General features: G+C 38.5%; 1 protein-coding gene across 3 annotated transcripts in view; it reads right to left on the bottom strand.

The window, feature by feature from the left end:
- mid2 (midline 2) overlaps positions 1 to 25,465 on the bottom strand; it is a 180,949-nt gene that overhangs the window by 53,994 nt on the left and 101,490 nt on the right. For 2 of the 3 annotated variants that reach the window (XM_023959096.1, XM_023959095.1), the window contains exons 3-4: positions 7,866 to 7,931; positions 5,394 to 5,489 (exon numbers count right to left, since the gene is read on the bottom strand). In XM_023959096.1, coding sequence (XP_023814864.1) covers positions 5,394 to 5,489; positions 7,866 to 7,931 — 162 coding nt within the window. The remainder of the gene's footprint in view (positions 1 to 5,393; positions 5,490 to 7,865; positions 7,932 to 25,465) is intronic. The other variant, XM_023959097.1, reaches the window with a different exon arrangement.

Consider the following 25,465-nt stretch of genomic DNA (forward strand, 5'->3'; position numbering starts at 1 on the left):
TGTTTTTAAAGGTTGTGATAAGTTGGCTTGCACTGATTGACAAATGAGACTTTTAAAATGCAGGAAAACAATTTTGTGGGTTTGGATTCGGCCACCTTTGAGGCTTTTCCTCTTGAAGGATCTGTTTGAAATCAAGCTACAGCAATGCTACTCCAGTCTAAATACAATTACAATAAGTCCAAAGAAGTGCTATTTTTGTTCTTGTAAAAAACAGATGTTTGATTTTGTGTTTCTGATTTACCTTTTCACCGCAAGTGCCCTTGAGCTTGAGGTCAGAATCAGACTCAGGTTAACTTTGTGTCAAATTGATTTTGTGAAATTGTTATGACAAATGTGATGAAAAAAAACGTTATCAAGAGCTTGTTAAATATTCTATTATTCTCTTAGTGTTATTGCCGCCTTTGACATTTTATAATGACATTTATGTACATATTTATACATGTATGTACATTATAAAATATCTTATTAATTAAGCTCTACATCACATAAAAACAGAAATTTTGCCTAACTTTGAAGATGCTTTCTATGAGTTCCTGGTTAGAGAATGGAAGAAAGGTGACTGCAGAAGCAGAAATTTCACAGAAAGCCATTAGAGTTTAAGCAGCTGTGCCATTATTGGCTGTAGGTAGAACAGCAAATGACTCTACAGCAGACTGGATTTTCCTAATGCTGAAGTAACAAGGCAACAAGGCTAAATGAGAGAGACTTGATTCAGAGCATCAAGGCCCGTACACACCGGGACGAATATTCGCCAGGCGTTATTCGCCAGCGTTTTTCGCCACGTTTTTTGTGTTCACACCCAGGCGATTTTCGCTGACGATGAGTGGAGTGAACATGCAATTTCATTCCCTGACATTAGATGGCGCTTAATGTAAAACAGAAATACGCTTGTACACAAGGTGGCGCTGCGCAACTTTACGCTTCTTAAAGTCGCTTTTCACTCAGAAGAAGAGAGCAAGTATTTACACGCTTGTCAGAATCAAACAAAGAAAACATGAATATTTCAAGCACCAGTAGCTCCAACTGGTGCTTGGTTCGGGGATATTTTAGAATGTCCGTCATTATTGCTTCGCGGCTGTGTGTAGACGCTACTTGGCGTCTATCTTCTTCGCTGGTATGTGTGCTCAGCAAGGCAGTTTTGTGTTTGAGCGCCCCCAAGTTGTGTTTTACTGTAACTTCAGAAGCTCCAGACACGTGAGCAAAAGCGCCATTCTCATTGGTCGAGTAGATTTCGACGCGACGCGTCGAAAAAAAAAAACGAACCCGAGGCGTTTTTTTTTTTTTTTACCGCTTTTACGCCTGGCGTTTTTTCGCGTCGGTGTGCACACTCTCGTTGGTGCCCTTTGTTTAGTCACGAGGCGTTAAACGTCGGCGAAAATCGCCGGCGAAATTCGTCCCGGTGTGAACAGGCCTTTAGGCTGCACTGCATCCCCTCACTAATGACTCACAGTCTGCATTTAGTGGGATCAACTTCACACACACAGGTCTTGATTAGTTACATTAATACATGTTCACAGCAATATATATATATATATATATATATATATATATATATATTAGTAAAGTGTTAAAATTTGTAGGTTTTTCTTTAAGACATACGATATTTTCTAGGGGTGTGTATTGTGTGTAAAACTGTTGTCACAAATGATGAGGGGAAGAACTTAATGATGAAATTTAGTATCTAAAATCAATCATTACTCCTTATGTCTTAGAATATATGTAGTCATGATGTCATCATCATGACTACATATATTACTATATATTACTATACTACATATAGTCATCATACGATACATACATTTTGTAGTCATTAATGTTATCAACCAAGGACTATAATAGTAAGAAAATAGTTTTTTTAAGGATGAAGGCCTACTTTTTCTCAAACATGTTTTGTTGTTAATATTATCTTAATGTTATTATTACTAATATTATTGGTAAGTTTTTATAATATAGATTCCATTCTAGTTATTAGCATTTTTGAAATAAAAGTAATAAAAGAAAAAGTTTCACAAAAAGCAGTAACCAAAGGTCAACTTAAAAAGATAAATGATAGAGATAAATACTAAAAAATTCATCACACGTTGAAGCTGGAAAGAGGCGTTTACGTGAGTTTACACATGTTTTAATTGGACGTGGAGGCTTAAAAAAGCATTGCCGAGGGCGGTGTGAACGTACACAGCATGTAGCTAATGCACAAGCTCTACCCTTGTGCATTGAATCCATGACCAATTAATTATTAGAGCATCTGCTTAGCCCCCGTGCCACTTCTACTCCCCCCAGGTAGTCCCTACCTCAATAACAGAGCCTTGGAAATAAAGATAAGTGGAGACATTAGCATGTAATAGTATATATGTTCAAATGTCTGTAAACTGTATCTGCTATTACCAAGGGCATAGCACCTCCAAATCCCTCCTTTCATCTGTTTATTGCTGTTTAATTGTTAGAAGAGAAACACAGTTTTTCAAATTCACACATTTAATCATCATGAGACCACACAGAGTCCAGAATGAGAGGCAACAACATGTGCTGTAATATCCCTGTGTTAATTTGTGGTAATAGCAAGTGTTGACATTGGTTGCTAAGGAAAATTGCTACATTTGGTTTGACGTGGAACATCAACAACAAAAACATGTCTATTACTTCATGACACAGAAAAAATGTTCTAGTTGCATTGAACCTATCAGCATGGAGGGCTTGTCAAATCAAAATGTGACTTATCAGCTGTATAGGTTTATTGACTTCTGCAGACACACAGTGATGATCTGCAGAAGATACTTCACTGCTGCTGGTTTAATTATTTTTCCTTTCCTAACTGATAAGTGACATCTGTGAAAATTTCACATAAAGATCACAACCTTTCTTACCTGTTCCACGTATATTTACGTATGACCAATTTTCATCTGTGCAAAATGTGAAAAGTGTACATATTGGCTGTGTGACACAACCTTTACTCAATGCCATTATTTATTTCAAAGATTCAACATTTTTGGGCCAGAGAACAAATGTTTTTCTGTTTTTTCCCCTACAATTTTTAAATTTCTTGTTAACAGCCTCTGGTTTCCTGCCCTCTGACTTCTGTGAGCAGCAGTTCACTCGCCAAATCAGGACGTATCAACATAAAATCTTCAAGTGACTCAAGTCTAAACAAAATATTCATCATCAGGGCTACGGGAAAGCAGATCCCCCCATTTGGTTTTTTATCTCTTTGTTGCAGCGTGTTTGTCCCCAAAAACAGCACGGCTTCATCATTTCCAGATGAAATAATGATGATGAGGACCCACAGCAGGAGTGAGAATCCGTACCATTGACACTGCAGCAAAAGCTTCTATTGTATTTGTACTCAGAGCTAATGTCTGTTGTGACCTCATGGTCCAAAAAGCCAATGTGTGAATTATTTACAGTTGGGGATGACTTTTTGGGCGAGCTCACATGAATGCACCGCAGCTTTTCTACGAGCAAAGAGAAGGACGAGGGAAGGAAGTGTGGAAGGAGTGGACAAAAGAGGAAGATATGGATGATGAAGGAAACACAAAAAGCAGAGGTTGAGCGGGAAAAAGGGTTCAAAGGGTCAAATTCTAAATGTTCGCGTGACTTGCAGTGATTCTATTTCATTTATTCATCTAGTCCATAACAGACTCATAAATGAGAGAGAATGTCAGATAACAGAAAAAAGGAACGAGAAAGTATGAGATGGGTGAGTGGAGTGAGACTATAGTGTGCCAAAAAAAACATTTTGGAAGAGTTTAGAACATGACCTGGATTATTTACCACTCAGATCTGACTGAATCTTTTCCTGTGTTAGCGCCCTCAACAGCAAGTTTTTTACCTCTGGGAATGCCTTGTTTATCCAGTTTGGGATAGACCCACAGTACTGTTGAGTTGACTGCTTCTGTTCTGGGAGTTATGTTTTTTAACTGTCAAATGTGTCGTCAGATTGAGGTGCTTTGTAACGAAGAGCATTTGAAAGCTTTTTCATGAAGCTCACATCCATCTATGTGTGTTTTACAATAATAGTGGAGACACTCAGCGAAGATGCTTCAACAAAACCAATTAAATGTTGAGTACATTTTACACAATAGCACTATGTAAACTTACTATAACTGTGTACTGCAGTACTTATTCAGGATAGTTTGTTACATTTTAGTCATCCAGTCTTTCTGAAATTTAAACAAAATAGTTTTGTGGGACCGGTTGACGATACTTTTTTTATTTAAATCTAATGTTTCATTTCTCTGAGTGAATGAATGTTAAAACCACAGAAGAAGTACGAAAAAACATGTAAATCAACGTAAAAGCCAAATCTGACGCAAAATGTTAATTTAAGGGGATATTTACTGACCAATGTGAACACCACACGCACAGAGAGTGCATGTGATACGTAAGGGCCTGAAGGATGTCGTCAACAATGCTCTGATTGTCCATTTTCCGATATACCAGTCAAGGTTTACGTTACGTTTCACTTGAACAGCACCAATAGTTTTCTTGCCTGCGTCTAACCTACTTCCCCCGTTACGTGTTTCATAAGTGTTGGCTATGATGCCTGTAGAAAAAAGATGTGACTGGCTATTTTTGCTTTACAGGCTCACTGAGTGGTTTAAGACCTTGACATTTCCTGTGCGTGTCCCATACAGGTTTGCCCATTTTTCACCGGCAGACATTCCATATCCACTCGTAAGAACAGGTGACTAAGACTTCAGTTTTCAATTAAACATATTTTTGTGCAACTATGTGTAAAGTAGAGGAGAAAAATGTGACAGGTATACTGATTTTTGACCTCATGGAGCATTGCATTCCAATAAACTCTAAAAAAGTTGATACCTGACCTAGTAGGATAATGGGAATTGGAGATTGTTATTCCATGCCTTTGTTTCATTGTGAATTGAAAAAAACTTTGCATTGATTTTTATCAAACTACACCAAATGTAATTTTCCCTATTTGACCAAAGTGTTTTTTGTGTGTCCTGCAGCGTCTCCCAGTGAAACCTCATATTTCTGAGGGTAAACCAGGTTTACTCAGGACCACAACTGGACTTTTGAAACCAGAAACCCAACAACAAGCAAGTGGGTTTTGATGAAATCCTAAGTGGTTTTGATTCTGAGGTAAAAACTGTAGCTTGCGTGGAAACAATGATGAACTGTTAGGAACAAATTGTGGAAAAACAAAACAAAAAATAAAGATGTTGATTCTGTTGTATTGCTTTGTGCAGCCCTGCCATTGACATAATCGTAACATTTATAATGAAATATTAACATTTCTTGTTTAAACCTCAGAACTGGAAAATCAGCAGGAGGCAGTGACATGAAAAAGTCTTTAACACAATCAGGCAAAATCAAAAAAACAACTTTCCTTTTAAGTCCAAATAAATGTTATTTAAATGTAGAAATGTGCCTACCTCAACCTGTTGGCAGATCTGAATGAGTTTGGCCATTTGGTTCTCCAGTTCACTGTTCCTTTTCACCAGGTTGGTCAGGTTGTTCTCCAGAGTTTGCTGAAATGTAAAGAACAGGGATAGGAATGTGAAATTTGCTTGAAGCTCCACATTTATTTAAACAGTTCTAGTTTAAAAATCACATTTAGTCAGACTGAAGTATTTTTAAATGACTTCTACTTAACACAAAATAAAAAAATAGCAATTAAATAATATACTTGAGTAAAAAACAGATCTGTTTGTCAAAAAAAGCTCCTTTTTAGTGATCCCCCACAATGCATTAAGGAATAATCTGCAGTTTAGATTTGCAGTGTGCGGTTACATCACTCACTTATGCTTCACTGATATTCTTCAGACATGTTGAGCTTAAGAAAAACAAAAGCTTTATTCACAGTAAGTGACTACAAAAGTCGGTTGGTTTTTTTGTTGTATTTAAAATGATTTCTGAAAATCTTCACAAGAACAAAGCGGGAAACAAATGAAAGAAAAAAAAAACAAACCTATTTTTTTGCTGTTGTTTTTCTTATCATTAATTGCTGTTTATTATTCCTATAAAAATATATGGTAAAATATTCAGCCTTGCTTTCGGGTAAAAGGAGACTTTTTTTTATGTCTTGAACCACTTCATAACCCAGAGTGGATCTGAACTTCCGGTACTTGTCTTTTCGTGTCTGAACTCAGGGGCGGAATTACGGAGCAAAAGGGCTGCCAACCCCATCATTTTTAAGTCAATATTAGTATCATCATTGAAAAAGATTAAGAAATTATCAATACGATTTTCTTTAAGCATTACAAAAATAACAAACGCAATATTTTTCAAATAAAATCTTGAGCCCCCAAACTGATTTGCCACGCCTCTGCATCTTGGCTGTTAGCACCCTGACATCAGCCAAAGTCCAGGCTGTTTCTTTGCTTAGGCAAGAGGAAATTCCTACTTTTGGAAAACTGATAAATACCTCATCAATAATAGAACTCTTTGAAATATTTGTGATCTTTTAATTTGCAATGGCCGTCCACTCTGCTGTTCTCGTTTGACCCCTTCCAAAGTCTGCTCCCCCCCCTATAAAATGTTCTAGATCCACCACTATCTGAACTTGAGTTTGCACCAGATATTTAGTTTTAGGGTTAACCCTTTTACACATAGCTAAACGAAATGTGAAATATTGAATTTTTACTCAGTCATTTGCATCTCAAGAGAACTACAATCGTATTGAAAACTCTTTACAAATCGGGCTTCCGATACCAACATGGCCTTAAAAAGTTCCCGTTTGATCAGAACAGGCTGCAGCAAAATGATCACCTCCAGTTTCATAAGAAATGTTCAACCACTCTCCAGCTTCCTGTACCTCCACTTCATTGGATGAATAATTTAAATACAGTATGAGGCTTTAAAAACACCTTAAAATAAATCCATTTACACATTCAGAAGCCGAGCTGGTCATTTCAACTGTCAGCAAAGAGAAATGAAAAGGCAAGATAATATTTCAATGGTCAGTTATGGGGATGGAGAAGTGTGGCTGCCATAATGAAATGTACAAAAAGCTTCCCTTCTGCCGCTAAAACCACATCAAATACAAATCCTATGTGGCATCAATGAGTAAAATTGAAATTAGGGAGAATTTTGTTCTGTTTTGTAGGTTTTAAAACTCAATTTCTCTTGAAAAGATCAACATTTTTTTTTATTGTCTCAAAAACAATCGGCAGGAATAAACCACATTTCATAGTAATGTATGCATTGAATACCCAAGACAACCCATTTGGAATTCAGCTTTATTCAACATTTTTACATTTTTTAACAGCTTCAAAGGGCTCAAAAGCTCCTCTGTGTGCTTCAGCTATCTAACCTTTGATACCACGCTAACACTGTGATCATTGTTCCAATAAAAACAACTTCCTTTGCCAATTTTCATGAGCAAACACCCAATTACAGCCCCTTGACCATGACTATTTATCAGATGTGAAACAAAAGACAGGGGTGCACATGAAAGAATCTCCTCCAAATAAAGCACAAATGACGAAAATGGAAAATGAGAAGCCGGAGACGGGGCTGCCACTGAGACGAGGCAAATCAATGAAGGGTGGGTGGCATCAAAAACAACATTTGCAGCTTCAGAGAGAAGATCAGAACAAAGCAGCGGATGTTTGGAGTGTTCTCGTGAATAGGGAGGGGGCTGGACTAACACCTGGCCAAAAGGTACGCCGACAGACAGCATCCTCATCCGTCAGCATCCTCTGCTGATTCCCTCTCTCCTGTCCATTTGACTTTGCAGCCACTTAATTACTCATCTGATTGCTTATCTCTATTCCTGCAGCTTCTCTCTATCCATCCAAATGGGCACATGCCCTGCCAGTCTTCATCCCAGCGGTGGGAAGAGAGGAGTGGAGGAGGAGGAGGGGGTTCAGGGGGTTTGGCAAAAAGGCAGCCGGGGAACTCACCGCAGCGCTTGTCTTTGAAGCCTCCATTACCGCATCTGACACTCTGCCCGGGCTCACCTGATAAGCCTACAACACACACATACACCTACGTAAGTGCTCACAGAAATACACACAGACAAGCCTGATCACACACCGTCTGCTAGCTTACTGCACGGCAACTACAGGGGTGGGGTGGGGGTGGGGGACTCCTCCATGACAAGTTATCCATCCCGGCTGGTCCGATGATTGTGTTTTTCTTACATAACCCTGAATGCAGATGAGAAAGTTGAGCTTGCAGAATCTGTTGATGGTTGTTTACCATAAACTGGAGCTGGGGGACGCCTCGGGGGACCGAGTCTAGCTGTTGTGTCTGCTCAACTGTGTGTGTGTGTGTGTGCGTGTGCACGTGTAGGTTTGTCTGAGTGAGTTGGAAGTGGAGGATCAGAGTGTGGGTGAAGAAGGGTCATTAATTAGCAACATGGAGACCAAGATGATTAATACATCAGGACCCCTCCCCGCACACTCCCCCTCTAGAGACCACCGTGGATTAAGCTCTGTCCTCTGCTTTCACCCATACTCTGTGTTCTATGCAGCGCTTTATGAAGACTCATGACAGATTCAGCTCTGATTCAGATATGTGTGCACCCCTCTTGTTCAGATCTGTTAATTACCACACTGGGAGGGGAATAATGAAGCAAGCCCTCAGTGGGTTCAAGCCCATAGCATGTGCATTCAAGTTGATAGACTTAAACATGTTAGCTTGGAAACATATTTGAAGTCCTTTAATATCAAGAAGAAAATGTCTTTGGCACAAATTTAAAGCAAAAAAGGAGAAATTTGTAGCATTTAGGTGTTTAGGCTCACCAGGCATGTTCTAATATTAAGAAAATCTAAAAATCAAACATCCTTCATTCAGTCATTCATGTTCTTCCGTTTATTCCCTTGCGGGGTCACGGGGCTGCCAGAGCCTATCCCGGCCACCTGTGGGCGAAGGCAGGAGACACCCTGCACAGGTCGCCAGTCTGTCGCAGAAATCAAAAATCAGTTCCTCCTAAGTCCTAACATACAATAAAATGATTTAAGTTAAGAATTATTCATCCTAATAGTTTGATATCCAACCAATTTCGGGGGTGAAACTGAAATTCAGGTGCCATTTATTTGCTACAGTCAGCAAAGCAAAAGAAGAAGCGCCGCTCAGTCTTGCTATGTTCACACTGGGCATGTGACGCACTTTCCAGAACACACTGGATAAGCAGGGAAGGGCTACTACTACTTATGCTTTTTCTACTGTTTACTAGAGAGAATGTCTGACATCCATAGTTGGAAGAGGCTCGGTGAAACAAGTTGAGGTGGTGGAAATCTCACGAATCTTGCTCTAGGCTTTTTCTTTTATAGCTCTGTACAGATTTATGAACGAATTGATGTCAGTTAACAAACCCTCAAAGTTTTATTTGTCCTCTATGATTAACTTTCAAATAGTTGGCATTGCCATGAATGAAAAAGAATGCCATCTGTATGTCAAAAAAAATCAGATTCCCTGATTGGTCAAAGTTCAACTAGGTTAACTTTCAGCTCAGTGGAGTTTTTTTGCATGCAGAGCCCAGAAACAGTCTTAAAAATATGGGTAGCTACACATGAACGCAAGAGTTTTGAACGGGGAAGCCCAAAACCCTCGTTTAGACCTGTTTACAGAGACTTTTTCATTAAAGTGGTCGCTTGAATGCCTGTTGCCGTGGGCGGTGTGAACATAGCTTAACACCAGGCTTGGCAGAATTGTTCCAAAGCAACACAGAAGATAAAGAATTCAACGGGTTTAGTGATTTGAACTGATATAAAGAGTTTAATTGACTTGTTAGCATGTTCTTTATGCTATGGTTATCTGAATAATTGTTATATGTTGCACTAATCTACTAGATTCCTCCTATGTTTCATGAAGCTAAATAAGCATCAGTGTGTTATGGTAGTGAAGCGTGTAAATATTCAGTCTACTATTCTTTTCTATTCTCTTATTACAGTTTGCCTTTAGAAGAAATTTCTCCCAAAAGTGCAACTTATATATGATTTTTCTTTCTTTATAATGAATTTTTATGGTCTGCTGTGACTTATACTCCAAAGGACTCACAGTATAGTCCAGAAAGATTTTTCATTTTTTTCTAGTTTTTTTTTTAGGTTGAAGTAAATTTCCACCTTTATTTTATTCTATTCTTTTATTCCTCTAACCTATTGAACCAATTTTCCACCGTTTGAATTATATTTTCCTAACAACTAGATAGAAATTTAAAATTAAGAAAAAAAAAACTTTGGCTTTAGCTGTAAAAAAAAACTGGACTCCTGAATCATCCCTGTTCTGAGGAATCTATGACCCAGTTAAGGCTCAGAAAACCTTGAGGTCCCATTTTTAAAATCAATGTCCTGACTGCTGAGTAAAAAAAAAAATAACTTTAAGGAGAGTTTAGAAACTAAAAAAAAATCTAAGATAAAAAATCGGTGTTATTGAATTGAATAAATGGCTTTTGCAGCCACCGCAGATGTCAAAACTGCTTCTTCAAAGCTTTTATCTGCCACGAAAGGAAGGGCTCACAGAACTTTTTCTTTTACACTAACCTTCAGTCAAATTTCCGAACAATTTTATTTCAGTTTTCATGCAATTTGTAGAGAACGTCACATTAAATGTGTGACCTCTGACCCCCACACTGCATCACAGGCTGAGCAAAGAAAAGACTCAGACTTCAGAAAGGAACAAGAGGGATTCTTTCCTAAACAAGTTATCCAAACAAAACCCAGAAGTTGGACTTAATACCAAATCTAAGTCAAATACAAAAACATAAAAAACCACAGCGAGAGAACAAAACTAACAAAACCAAAACAGGCGATATTAGATTGGCTTAATCGTTGAGATTGTTCACTCTAAAACTTCTGCTTTGCTAGTAAACTCAGGGAGAAGCTTTCTTTCCAGATCACTGCTCTGCATTTGTCGATTGCTTCCCCACTGTCTCTGAGCTGGTTTGAACTCTCTCAATTTTTGGAAATAATTCAAGAGCTTTTCTATAGGGACAAGCTTTTTACAACGTTATTTTTCTGTTACAGTCTTTTACTGACAGTCACTGTGCGACAAAGCATTAATAGCATGGTTAAGGCATCCTCGGGTCAATGAGTAATGGAGTGCCTTTTATTTTTTTTGGTTGACCCAGCAGCATTTGCACTGCAGGGTTCACTGGTTTGAACAAAGCACTTAGTGGAACATAAGCAAACTTCTTTGTTTTGCTAATCAATTCAGTCGTTTGTGAAGAGAGTTTAAGGTTTGATTGGGAACAACGAAAGTTACAATCCCACCGTCAGCTCCTAAAGATGAAGATTCCTGTTCTTAGATGTTTAAACTCAGATGAACATCAATGCGATCTTTAAATATTTGTGCTGTGGTCCTCTATTTCTTCTGCATTCCTGTAGACAAGATGGCGCCCAACATCACCTATGTCCTAACGCTAACCCTAACCCAAAAGGATTGCCCATCAGTATTGCCTTAATATTCCCACAGAGAAGTCTGAAGAAGAAGTAGGTGGAGAGATGGAGGTCTGGGCATCCTTGCTGAGGCTGCCACCCCCTGTGACTGTCACTCAAATTATTGGCAGATTATAGATTGAATGATTGCCAGACTGTTGCATTACCTGAAGTATAACTTTTCTTTATGAAGTCTACAGATACAACTGAGACCTTCCGTGAGAGCAGAAGGCAGATGCAGGAACATTTGGAGGAAAGCAGTGAAGGATAACTGCAAAGAAGGGTCAATGAGGAAAAATAGAGCAGTGACTTGGACTGACGAAAAGATAAGAGGAAGATCTAAAGGTCTTAAGCTTCTCTTTGAGAAAAATGAGTGTGAATAGAAACAGGAATGTGTACATGAGAAAGGCAGATCATATCAGATACCCGAAGATAAGCCTGAATGGTCAAGTGAAGGGATAGTAAACATGTCGGTAACAGGAAGCTGCAGTTGAGCTACGTACACACCAGGCGTGTGCTGCACTTTCGAGAGCGCACTAAACGCAGCTTCTTGAAAGCAAGTATAGCCCATGGTGTTTATACTGGACAAGCAGAGGGGGGGGCTTCGTTTTTTTCTTCTGTTGAATAGTGCATGTCCGCCACCTACAGTTGGAAGACGCTTGGTGTAAAATGTTAAAGTGGTACTATCTAACAAATTGGAAACGGTTTCGTTCATTGCTAGCACCCTTGCAATGGCGGAGAGGGATTACCATCATTTCAGGAGAATGGCCTTGGTTTATCTTCATTTAAAATGTCATCAGGCCTGTTGCCCCGTCTGGGTTGACCAGATAAACCAGCTACGCTCTGAGTTTAGTGAGTTTCCGTATCCCCGATTGGTCAAAGTTTGACCTGGTTTAGCAGGCAACTCGCATTCAATGGCCACATTTTTTCTACGTAGAGCCCGGAAACGGTTGTAAAAATATCCATTGCTACACGTGAACGTGAAAGCCCGGACAACGGATTTACATTGAGTTGACATTGAAAGTGGCTGCTTGAATGTGCGTTGCCGAGGGCGGTGTGAACGCACCATTAGAGCTGCTAGACAGGAGGCCTAAAGTGACACCAATAATTAACAGCTCCTGCTGAATTGTGCCGACATTCATGTGACCTCAGTCTAGTTTGAGAGACTAATGATGGGAGTGAATGCAGGAGAGAGTGGAAGACAGCCTTCAGAGATCCAACCCCACCTAGAGACTTTCAGGAGCGCAAAACAAACAGGAAAATAAAGAATGTGGGAGGCTGCAGCCGATTGTTGGTTGTTTAGGCGGAGGCATTGGGTGATATCACTCCTTCACTGATTCAGCTGGAGACATACCATGTGGTGACACTGAATATAGAGAGGACTGCAGAGACTGAGGGCTCTGATGAGATGGAAATAGGTCGGCGTCCCATGCTGAGATGAGGAGCATGAGAGAGTAGCAGCACACTGGCTGAACACAGTAACTTCGATTTCCTTCAGTCTCCCCAGCTTTCTTTTTTTTTTCTTCTTCATGATGAGATATTTTTCAGTCACTTCCTGGCTTTCTCTCCCTATTTCTCTCCCTATCAGCCCCTATTCTGTCTGTTTGGTCTGTCCCAGGACAACCACAGCAGCTGACAGCCCATCATTTCAAGTTAGATTACAGACCCTCAATATGACATCATTCGGTTGGGGGGAGCTTCTTATGTCTCCGATCCCTCACATTTGATCCATTCGTCCGAAGGCTAATCTCTATTTATACGTCGTAAAGGGCACATGTTCACCAAGCAAGGCAATAGCGCTATTGCAAAAACACCCTGAGGCGACGCATCCAATTTCAAAGCCTTTTCTTACACCTAATTTTCTTTTGTCCCCTCAATAACAAGAGAAACAAAACAGAAACTCTGATGAAAGTAAAATGCGAGAGGGACTTCACTTACGAAGGAGTTAAAGACGGTCATTTTACAGCTATGGTTAACAAGAAGCTTTGTGTTTCAGTAACTTCAGCCCTATGGGAAAGAAAAAGGGTTTTGTCTGAGGATAATATTTCATAGGCCGATACTCCAGAGATTTAGAAATTGTGGCAGTATGTAAGAAATGAAAAGTCAAGTTTGTTTCATAACAGCAAGAAACTACATTTAAAATTACAATCACCATGGTAGGGAAGCTTTCAAACCTGTCAAATACTTTCTATGCACATTTTTCTACAACAGCTACATTTATTTATTTTTCATAAAAAGTTACTGTATCATATTTTCTGCTCTTTAAAGCGCATTTGAAGCCTTTTAAAAATTTTTTTTCAAAAAACAACAACACTTTGCCTTATATATGGGTTAATTCTGGTTATGTTTAATGTCATTGAAGCAATTTTGAGAGATACACTGCGCTCTGTCAAAACGTCAGTCTGTATTTTTACGAGTTGCAAACAAGGTTGGGAGCTGGTATAGTGACAGTAACGTTTTTTAGCGGTTTATGTCTGTATTTATGTGTTGTAAACAAGATTGGGGTTACAGGTACTGTGAATATGCTAACATGGCTAACATGTAGCATGCTGCAAACATATTCTGGGTTGCTTGGTGTATTATATAGTGCATTCGCCATTTTGCAGAGGTATCTGAATCTACGATTCCAAAATCCAGTGCCCTAGAAATTTCCCAGACGTTTCTATGAAAAACCAGCTTGCATCAATGTTTACTAAATTGGCGAATCTATACCACAATGCATTGCATTTAAAACAATTTTTCATGTGAAAAAAATGCACTTTAAAATTTTTTTTTATGAACTGTACCAGTTTTAGTTACTAAAATTTGCCTTATTGTTCAGTGAACTTATATATGACACAAGTTCAAAAGTAGAATATTCATTGACGGTGCACCCTTTAATCCGGTGTGCAATATAGTGCGGAAAATGCGTTACTCCAAAGGGAACCGCAAGTACTTTTTTAATGTTCTTGTGTGTATCTGCATGAAATGCTATAGGTTTAGGAAACGCAGATGTAAGACTTTTCAGCTTCATGGAGTCGAGTTAGCGCTGATGGCTCTAAAAGCAAACTGGAAAGTAGTGATAAACCAGTGCCAGAAGACTGGGACTTTTTATTTTTATATTCTTGAGGAGGGGAAATCAGTAAAAAGGAGAAACTTAAAGACCACTGCCTTATAAATCCCATATGCTTTTGGTAAAAATTTTATTCTGTCACAGCTTTAAAAGCTATCCAAAATGGACACTAATCCAATAATAATTCAAGGTTTTAGCTTTGTGTGGGGATTAACATCTAGATGGATCTCTCTGGGTTTGAAAGGGAAAACTGAATTGTTATGAGTGCTGAGCAGGAGCGAGGAGCTCTGACACAAGCTGGCATTTGAAATTGTTTAGAAGACTCTTTGATATGCATGGGACTGTGTACGCTTTTAGCATCAGAATGATTTGTTTTAGGTCAGGAACATCACCAGACTTCTAAGAACAATTAAAATATGCAGAGAGAATAACTGCAAAAACAGAAAAACAGATGTTGGATGTTGGATCTCTGTGGTCTGAACCTGTAAGTCCCTTTGTTGGACTATTTCCTAACAGATAAGGGATGGATGAATGGGCTCAAAAGATCCGTGTTTCATCTGATTTGACTGGCTTTGATCCTCTGAGCCACTCAATTTCACGGATTAATACAGAGAGAGAAAAATAACAATGAGTAGCATGGCTGGGCCTCTGAGTGATCAATATTGTTGCTTTAAGTGAGAGAAAAGATTTTCTGGATTGTTTCAGAAAGATTCACGGTAACCTTGAAATACTCCGAAAACAAAAAAACACCAAGAAGGAAAATAGTCAAAGGTGCAGTGTTGAAGTTCACGATAACACAATTTGTTTGAAACTGTTGCTTGATTCAACTTTTTTGTCCCTAAAACAGGAAATAGTCGAGAAGTTTGATCAGCACAAACAACCTGGAGTCTTATTATATACAAGAGAAAAAGTAAAGCATTAGAAAAAGAAACCAGTCAGAGTAAATCTATCATAGATTTGATCCTATTACCATGAATGCAGAATAAAAAGAGTGCTCATATTTAAAAAAATCTTATTGTGTTGGTTAGCACAGTGTCCTCAGAGAGAGATCCTGGTTCTGGTCCCGGTTTGGTTCTTTCTGTGTGGAGTTCGCAGGTTCTCTGTGTCTATGTGATGGTTTTCTCCAGACCCAAAGTCTAAAAACATGTTTCATGGGTTGGTTCACCCTATAAAAGCTGGGATTGGGACCAGCAACCCTTATGACCTTGAATAAGGACTAAGCAGGAATAGATGAAGTATGGTATCATATCTAACCCTGCTATCATGTGCATTGATGCTCTGTCTCTGTTTCTGCATCCAGAAAGACTTAGGTTTGATTTGATTTTTGATTTGAAATGGTTTGTTTCAAGAATTCAAAGTAAGAATAATGCAAAAAACAATACAATCAGCAGTTATACATTCATACAAAGGCGTATGAAATTTAGGATAATTAGACATTTACTCAGAGATTGCTTGAAAGGGAGTGGAAGGAAGTGAATTTATATAATCCCATCCCAGTTCTCCGTAACCATTTTCATTACATGATTTATCATTATCTGGTTCATAACTTTTATCAAACAGAATTAAGAATCCTGAAATATCAAAAAATCACATGACAATGATGAATGAATTAATTATTATGTAAAAATAGACATAACTATTTTAGAAATCAACATAGCACATGCAGATCAGTTATCTAAAATATGTGCAGATTATTTTAATTAGAAAAAAAAGGTTGATCATGTCAGGTTCTTTCAAGCTGTGTTCACACCGCCCTCGGAAGTGCATGACAACTTTCAATAAAGTCTGTGTAAATGCTCAATTCGGGCTTTTGCGTTAGAAACTCTCGTGTTCATGCATCACTAGTTTTTGAACTCTACATAAAAAAAACATGCATCTATTAAATGTGTGTTAAAAGTTAAATCAGGTTGAACTTTGACCAATCAGGAACTCAAATTTGGTAGTGATGTATGGATGGCGTCCCAGAAGTACCAAATTTGATCATGGAAGATAAATTAATAATTGCGGTTTGTGGCCGGTGTGGGTACCGGATGTTCTCGGGTTTCCGGATGTTCTCGGGGTCCTTCGGGGGTCCTTCCAATGAGTTATATCACTAGAGGAGACATCACGTGGTTCCTCATGGGAGGAGAGCTCCGCCATCTTGGTGAGGTCAAGTTACAACTGCAGTGCAAATTCTTTAACTGTGGAATTATAAAAAAATTCTGGGATGAGTTCTGCTTCTGGTATTCTTCCAAAATTGCAATGCCATTTCATTTACACTCAAAAAATGTTCTATTTGGTGTGGTATCATATAGACCAGAAAATACAGTTCTTAATATCCTGATATTGCATGGAAAGTTTTATATGCACATAAATAAAATTTTGAAGACCAAACCACTTTTTATAACATTTAATAAAGAGCTCTGTTTTTACTTTAGATCTCTTCATTATATGAAAAAGAAGAATGGCTTGAAATTGCTTAGTTTTGTTCAGAAATACAAACTTCACGAGTACCCCTAACTAGTATTAGGCTATGTTCCTTTATTTTATTTTACTTATGTTTTTATTTGTTTGTGTGTTATGTTCATTGTTTCTTTTTTCCCCTCTATTCTTTATTTTCTATGTAAATATGTTATGTTTGGCAATGGTGACTGATCTTCGTGGCAATATTGATTACATTGTTATTGTTCGTTGTTAATGTTAATGTCATTGTTAATGTATGATACCGCAATTGTCAATAAAGTTTTAAAAAAACTTAGCGACGTTAACTCATTGGTCGTGGCAACTTACAGCCAATCATGTAGTGTGACGTCATCATTGGTCGAAGGACCCTGAAAGACCCCGAGAACATCCGGCAACCCGAGAACATCCGGTACCCACACCGGCCGTAATCTATGACACCAAGTCTTTCTTATATCGGAACAGAGCTGTGAAAGAAAAAACCCGGAGCAAAATTCACACTCCTTCAACATTTCACAACAAGCCTCTTCCAAGTTGGCAGCTGTGCTCAATTAAGGGATGCCACGGATCATGGCTGAACCATGATTCGTTCAGTTTACTAGCCACAGTTTGGCACCATTTAAATCAATTCACCAGTCAATTCAATTTCAATTCCATTCCAGCAAATGATCTTTATCCAGTTGAAGTTGGGGGACGACTGGGGGCGCGTGACGAGCCGGAGACAGGATCCACAGCCAGGTGTGGGAACAGTATAGTCGTGCTTCTCTCACTTTTAAAAAAATATCCCTTCATTTTCAAGGTGCAATAGACTGTTTATATGGGCATATAGAATATTTTGTTTTACATAGGAACATCTTGAGTTCAAATATGTCACTAATGGTTTTGTTTTTATAAATAGGCCTCGATGAGCAGATGTTTTGTTGTGATATGTTTGTGCTTTAAAATACTTTATACATGTTTTAAATATATATATATATATATATGTAAGAGCTTTTCAAAAAGTAAATTGTACATTTTTATCATATTATTTTGTCCTTTTTATTGATCCAAAAAATGATCCGAACTGTTACTCTAAAACTGTGACACGATCTGAACCTGAGTTTTTTTAAGATTCGTTGCACCCCTAGCTAGTATCGGGCAGCTACAGTCCAGCGTGAACACCTTGAACACATGTGTTCAAGAACACGTTTTTAGCATGTTTTTGAATATATGTCACATGCTCTGTGTGAACGTAGCCTTATACCATAACCTATAACAACTTATAAGAAACAAACTTTAGAGTTATGAGCTTTTACTGAAGGATCCTTTGAAGACTATATAGTTAGATAATACCTGTCAGCTGTTAATGTTCTATGTCATTTTTTTACCAGCAGACTCCATGTCTGCAGCAAAGCAGCTGCTGTGTCATCAGGGGGTGATGGAGTCCCTTTGACCACGGCCAAAAGTGTGCTTAAAAAACTCAAAGTTGTCGTGTTGCTGAGTTCAAATTTCCTTAAACTCCATGGAAAGAACAGCTGCAGAGGTTTGAGTGTGTTGGCTGAACTGAGAAGCCAGTTCTTTAAGGGAGGCAACCTTGCCCATTCATTTCGATGTCACATTTGAGTCGCTCAGAAGCCATGGCAGACTATTATTTTCATACACAAAAAAAAAACTGACCCGACTGAAGGTAATGAATGTTTCAAACAATGTATAAAATCCTGTCTGTGGTTTGTTATTAACACATTACTTTAGCATTCAGACTTTTTCTGGTGCTTCAAAATAAAGTGTAGCTTAGAGGACTGCTGCTCTTATGCTCTGGGTGACACACTGTGAGTGTTCGGTTGCTTTGATGAAAAGTCCTAATCAAGTGTCAATCTGCCAAAAGAAAAAAATGTACAGAATTGAAAACAAGGAAGGAGGAAAAATAAGTAAAAATGGACAAAATGAAGTTACAAAAACGTTGTTTGGGGAGTTCTGTTTGAGTCCACTGTGCTGCTTTCATTTCTGTGTGACCTGGTTTATTGGTTCCTTGGTAGAAGTCCTAAAATATAACGTTTAGGAAGAATAAGGAGTTATCAAAAAAATAAAACAAACCAAAACAGACACTACTCGATAAAAGCTGTACAAACTACCATTTTTATTCAAAGATTTAAAGCATTTAGTTATTTAAGGCACTATGAGGCATACTTGAAAGCCTTGTTTTTTTTTTCAAAAATGACAGTGGGCCTCATAATCTGGAGCTTTATATAAATGGATGCCTTTTGGTTGTGTTTACTAATATCGAAGGGATTTTTGGAAGTTCACTGCACTGTATTAGTATGTGTGGTTAGGTGCTGTCAATATGCTAATGCAGCTAACATGTAGCGGCATCAGAGTGTGTTTTTTTTTATGAGTTACTAATAAGGTTGAGAATTGGTCTAGTGACAGTAATGTTTTCTTTAGCGGAATCAAACAAGCTAAATTAATCAAGTGTGTTGTAAAAAACCCACCTTCCTTCCATTCCAAGACATTTTTGCTGTGAGGCAAAAGCCTCAACCACTACACCACAGTGCAGTCCCTATATGTATATGATTGTCTGTCACCGTGTATGGCTTTAACAAAGTAGATTTGTTATTGATGGTGTCAGTGGGTGCACACTCTGTTCAGATGTACAGTTCTGACATTTATTGCAATTCACTTTGTTTTTCTTTTTTTGCCTTTGTTTACTTTCTGGTTCCTTGCGAGCACTTCCAGTGGACCCACTTATTCTTTTGGTTTGCTTTGACAGGCCTGTTTTAAGTTCAACTTGTTTTCATTTTGTTTCCTATATTTGTTAAGAAAATGCTGTTGATTTGGAGACATTCTTGTTGTCACAGGTAAAATACATTTAAATTTTTTGGTTTCTTAGGAAATGCTGTTTGACTTGGATTAATAATTGGGTTGGTATGGTGAAGGGGTGGAGCCAACCACCTATAAGATAGGACCTCTGTCCTGGGTGGAGGCCTGTTTTTTGTTGTATGGTTTCCATAGTGCCGCAATGTAGGCTGCTTCCTTGTTATATTGTTCCCAACTGATTCATTTCTGTAAAGTTGCCTGAATTAAGACATTATAGAGTAGAACCTTAACTTTTTGTGTGGACAGTGGTTTGTTTTTCCAATAATGATTATCATAAGAGTTCTGAAACTGCATGATTACCTTTTTTAACACAAAAAACTGCGTTCAACACTATAAACCAAAGCAAAGAAACAAGAAACCAGCCAGATAAACAATACAGCCGAACAGCAAGAAGAACCCATCCGAGAAAAAATTTCCTTACTGAATTAAGCAGCTGTTGTGTCGTTACCATCCACAGATGACACTGTCACTTGTTTAGAGTTGTTTTCATAAATGCAAAAACACAGAGTGAAGTGTGTGGGGTCTGAATCATTCTGACTGATAGGAATCCCAAGAGTGTTATTAGATTCTCTTTCTTACACTATCTGACACATTGTCACACTTACAAATATTTTTATTTCACTAAAGCACAAAGCTCAGATCTGCAAAAGATAAAGAAATAAAAAAGTAAATGGAATTCTCTGTTTTTTCCCCCAGCTTCATGTAGTCTTAAGAGACCTTCATTTTGTATGTTTCCAAAGACAAGCTAAAAAAAAAAAGAAAAAAATGCAACAAATTCAGAAAATGTATGAAGAAAAACAGTTTGATGCGATTCAGGATCCAAGATATGTGAATCATGATATGCACAAGCCTCCATACCTATAAAAATGTTTTTTTTAACTGATACATAAGAATAACTGCCTGCTGATAGGTCACATGCGAACAAATTTCAAACACCTATTGAGTGTTTTAATGGGACTTTACAAAAAGAAACCCTCTTAAAATCTCTAAATGTCTTTACCAACAACATGGTTAAGTGCTTACTCCATAACACCATGACCTATGAAAAAGCCACTACCCCAAGCGTAAAATCTACAGTTTCTTAGATCTCATTTATCTTCAGTGAAAAAACAACAACAACAAAACCTAACAGATCGATGTGGGGGTTGAAATGCTGTGGGCTCTGTACTGATCTGTTGCTATGAGCAGAGCACCAAGTTCAAGGCGGAGTCTATCAATTTCCTCATTGATCTATGATCCAACCCTTACTTACGGTCATAAGATCTGGACAGTGAGTGAAAAAAAAAGATCAAGAAAATAGGCCTCTGTGACAAGAAAGACACAGAGTCACAGACGATATTACTCAAGGGAGACTCTTCAAAAAGCAGCAGTTGAGATGCAAGATAAACTACTGTACTACTTTTCCAAACCGTAAAGCATACTTAAAAGCCATCATTTTGCTTGAAAAATATCAGCCTTCTAATCTGGAGCACCTTATCCATGGATTAATTCTGGTTGTGTTAACTGATGCAGAAGTGATTTTGAGAGGAACACAGTGTCAGAGTTTTTTTGTGTTTCAAAAGAGGTGGGGTGTTATTGAATTCACACTAACGTGTTAGTAGCGGTAGCAGTATTGGACGGTGTTTTTAAACATGTTGGGAGTTATCATAATCACAAAAACTTTTGTTGTAGCTGTATCAGTCTATTTTATACGTATAACAAAAAAGGTCGGGAGTTACAGGTATTATGAATATGCGTATGTTTACGATACCCTAACATACAAGGCGTATTAGCAGTTACATCCACGATTAGGAGTTTAGGAGGAAGAAAAGCTCAATTTCTGCTAGCTAAGTATTGTGCTCAGCATAGTTATACATGCATGTGCAGTGACAGATGTATCAGAGGATGTTTGATTGGGCATTCTGAATGCCAATCAAGTGACTTACTCCACAGCGAGGATTATGATTGGCTGATGGCAATTTTTTGGATTTATCATTATTTTTGTAATCATTTTTTATGGCCCGCAATCTAACCATACTTTTAATATTTCAAGGCACCCCTGCTATGTCATGCTTTATAAATAAATCAGTCAGTAAAGGGGCCCAAGTCCACTATTTTTCAAAAAAGAGATATTATATTTTCTATGGTCTTCAAGGGAAAAACTATCTGATTATGTGCAGAAAAGTCCCAAGTCCATTGTAATGTATTGACTATCCTTGACATTTAAAATGCATTAATCCAAATTCCTGGACTTGGGCCTCACTTGCATGGGTTTTGCTTTATCCCATAGATGGCAGCACTAGTTATCCAATATGGCAGCGCCCCTGTTTAATTCAAGAAGGGCCCAAGTCTAGAGACTTTAGTTTGCTAGTTTTCTGAAATTATAAAAGTGAGGTGCTTCATATTATAGCATTTGTAAGCTATGAACTAGTGCAAAATCTGGGTAAAGTATTAATCATTTGGTGTAGCCTCCCTTTAAGCTATGCAATGAAAAACAAACCTCTTGGACTTGGGCCCTTTTTGAACTAACCGATTCAAATGTCATGCTTTTTAAACTCAAATTTCATCCGTACAAAGTCTGTAAATATAGATTTCCACCTCTTTCCTATTTCAGAGACAGGTTAAATTATTATTGGACTAGTCCAGAATGTGACCTCCACTTGTTGTCTTCTGCTGGAAGTGATATCTTGGGGAAAGATGATTGGATTGATAAGGAGCAAGTGCATTTAATTCCCCGAAGAAACCCAGGCTGACAGTTTTATACAGTTTGCCGGCAAGTAACTGACAACGTCGTAAAGTGGTTTTCACCACGGCCCTCGGCTTTGTGAGTCCTCGCCGTCGTGTGATACCATCGCTCAGGGTGAAGCGATGCACCAGACAGACTTCACTTCTGACGCACGGACCACAGCACACAGGAAAGCGAGTGTCTGCTTCACAAAAACATGGACTGTAACTCCTCCTCTGAGGAGAAGCTGACTGGAAATGTCACCAGAGCCGAGCTTGAGGTGGGATGATTCTTTAATGAAGGCTTCACTGCTCATTTGCCCGTCCTATAGCTGCAGAGTGAATATTACCTGAATACTTGCAACTTTACCGAAAAATCTAAGGGTACGAATTTATTGCATTGATCATGTTTAACTAATTACAGACTCAGCTGAAAACACATCTGACATCACTTTTGGTGTCCCTGTATGCAGCACGCCTCACCTGTTGGTTGTGGAACCGTACAAAACCTTTACCAGTTTTGATTTGCAGGATTCACCTCAGGACTTTTCTATGCCTCCAGTCACCTTCCTGCAAAAACTCTGACATCCATCTTTCTTCCTTTATTCTTCAGTTTGAAAGCAACTAAAACAGATGTTCCTGAAAGTGGCTTAGAACTACCCCAACATTTAGCTTTGATTTAACTTTTTGTGTTGTGACAGCTGTGTAAAGACCCGGAACAGATGGGACGCAGCAGTCCTGCAGTGGCCCCACTTCATGTGACACGTTTTCAGCTGATGGTTCAATATTAATGCTCTACATGTCAGTTTCTTCTCTCTCTGGACCTTGCTTGTCAGCTGAAAGCCAAATCTGGCAGCACGTGTCCTTCACTCGCAGAACAGGAGCTGAAATCTGAGCGGATGATGCTGAGCGCCTTTTATATTTGCCACCCTTGGACAGACTAATCTGAGCTCATGGACTACAGATGCTGCTCTGTCAGAGTGTGATATGACAAACTTTAGTGTGTGTGGGGGGTTCCATGTCTAATTTTCTGCACGCAAACAAGGTTAGTTCTCTCAAGAGGACAAATTTACTACCAAGTCAAGTCGTTGACATGGTTTCAGAGGATGAAGGTGGACAGGAATTTTCCTTTTTTAAAGACTAAAAACCTTTGACAGACACAAAATCTGGTTTAAAAATAGTTGTAACGGTGCATAAGTCGTACTCCACCAGCTACAGACCTCAAGGAATAAATGTTTAAATTCACTTAATGAGCAAGTGGTAAAAAACTGCAGGGGTTTTTATATAAAAGGGCAGATTTATGCTGACTGCTGGTTCAGCCAGATTGAATGTGATGGAAGATAAAGTCAGCCTGGGACCAGTGCAGAGCACACTGTGAGATTTGCACCTCCACTGTTTCTTATCTCCGCCTTTGTTGTGGGATTTCTTTTTTTTTTTTTTTTTGGGACCCTGCAGGAACTCAAAAATTGAAAGAGGAAAATAAAAGTCTGACAACAAATCTAACAAATCCATGAATATCAAATAAATGATATCAAGAGATGACACCTTTTATCAGCACTGATCAGGAAGAAGAGAGAGATCTGGAATAAAAAGCATTTTTTTGTCCTAACTGACGGAAAAATGTGCTGACATTAGTGTGCGTACTGTATTCCGCATTATCAATTAATATCTCCAAACCAGGTCAGTAAACCGTGTCATGTATTTGTAGCTGAAGTCATGTAATGACACCCTCATAACACTTCTATGTGAGACAAGTCAAGTTATTTATGCTGTAAAGAGGAAGATGAGAATAAAAGAATAAGCAAATCAAGAGGACAAATGACAAAAGGAGGAAACCTGATCTGCTCAGGCCTTTGAAGGCATCAAAACCAGTACAACCATAATCCTCTCTGATGACAGCCTCAAGTGCACACACTTTAACTTTACAGCTTTGTGCTTGTCATTTACAGAGAGGGAACCACTCAATTTGAGGTGTGTATGTGTTATGCTACGTTCACACCACCCTCGGCAACGTGCGATCAAGCGGCCACTTCCAAGGATGTAGCTTTTGTTTCCGTGTTTAAAACCTGCGTATCTACGTTCACGCATAGATGCACAAGTTTTTATGAACATTGTTGGGCTCTATGTGCAAAACACGTGGCCATTGAACGCACGTTCCCACCTGAACTAGGTTGAACTTTGACCAATAAGGGATTCGGTGAACCCAGACACCAAAACTAAACTGCACTCCATTTGGGTTATAGGTTAAATGAAGACAAAAAAAGAAATACATTTAAAGGGTTGAACTAAAAAACAAAATCATTTACGTCAAAGAAATGACTTTTTAGGTGCAGATTAGAACATTTGGCTGACATTTTATAGGGTCATGTGGACCTTGGGGAACAATCACTAAAGAACCTAATGAATATAAACTGTGCTAATGCATTTTTAAAAACCAGTGCTGAATTTCCTACTCTTGGTTAGTTCATGAATGCAGCACATGGGAAATCATGGGTAACCGAACAAAACAAAAACAAAACCAAGCTACTCTGTGTAAAGCAGCACTGACGGAGCTTTTTTGAGCACTCATCAATTCATTTACACAGAACAGAGGAAACCCTTCGCATTTTAACTCTTCAAAATAAAAGCTTACCTGCAGCATAGCTGTCAAATTTAAACCACAGCATTTCCGAAACAAAAAATAATCATAATTAAAAATATTTGCATACCAACCCCATACTAGTTAGGAATATTACCAGAAAATTACTTAACATGTTTTAATGTAAATGCAGCTAATCTTGCTTGAGAAGCAAACATTTATCTTAGTCAAAATGCTAACGTTTGTGATGATTAGGGAGCCGAGTCATGCATAAGGGCTGTCTGTGCATATGATCTTATTACTGCTTGCAAATCAGCCTCTGGTGATCAGTGACAAGATGTCATTCCTGGACAGTTTGCACACAGCGATGGACTGAAAAGGCTTCAAGAAACAGCTGCATTATAAGTAGCTGTCTAGTAGGAAATTACTATGTAAATGTGTTCATTGCAGTGTTCTCTGCAACTCTGATAACATGTTTAATTATTTGACATGGTGACA

Source organism: Oryzias latipes, chromosome 10 (genome assembly GCF_002234675.1).
Source record: "Oryzias latipes chromosome 10, ASM223467v1".
Taxonomy (NCBI): domain Eukaryota; kingdom Metazoa; phylum Chordata; class Actinopteri; order Beloniformes; family Adrianichthyidae; genus Oryzias; species Oryzias latipes.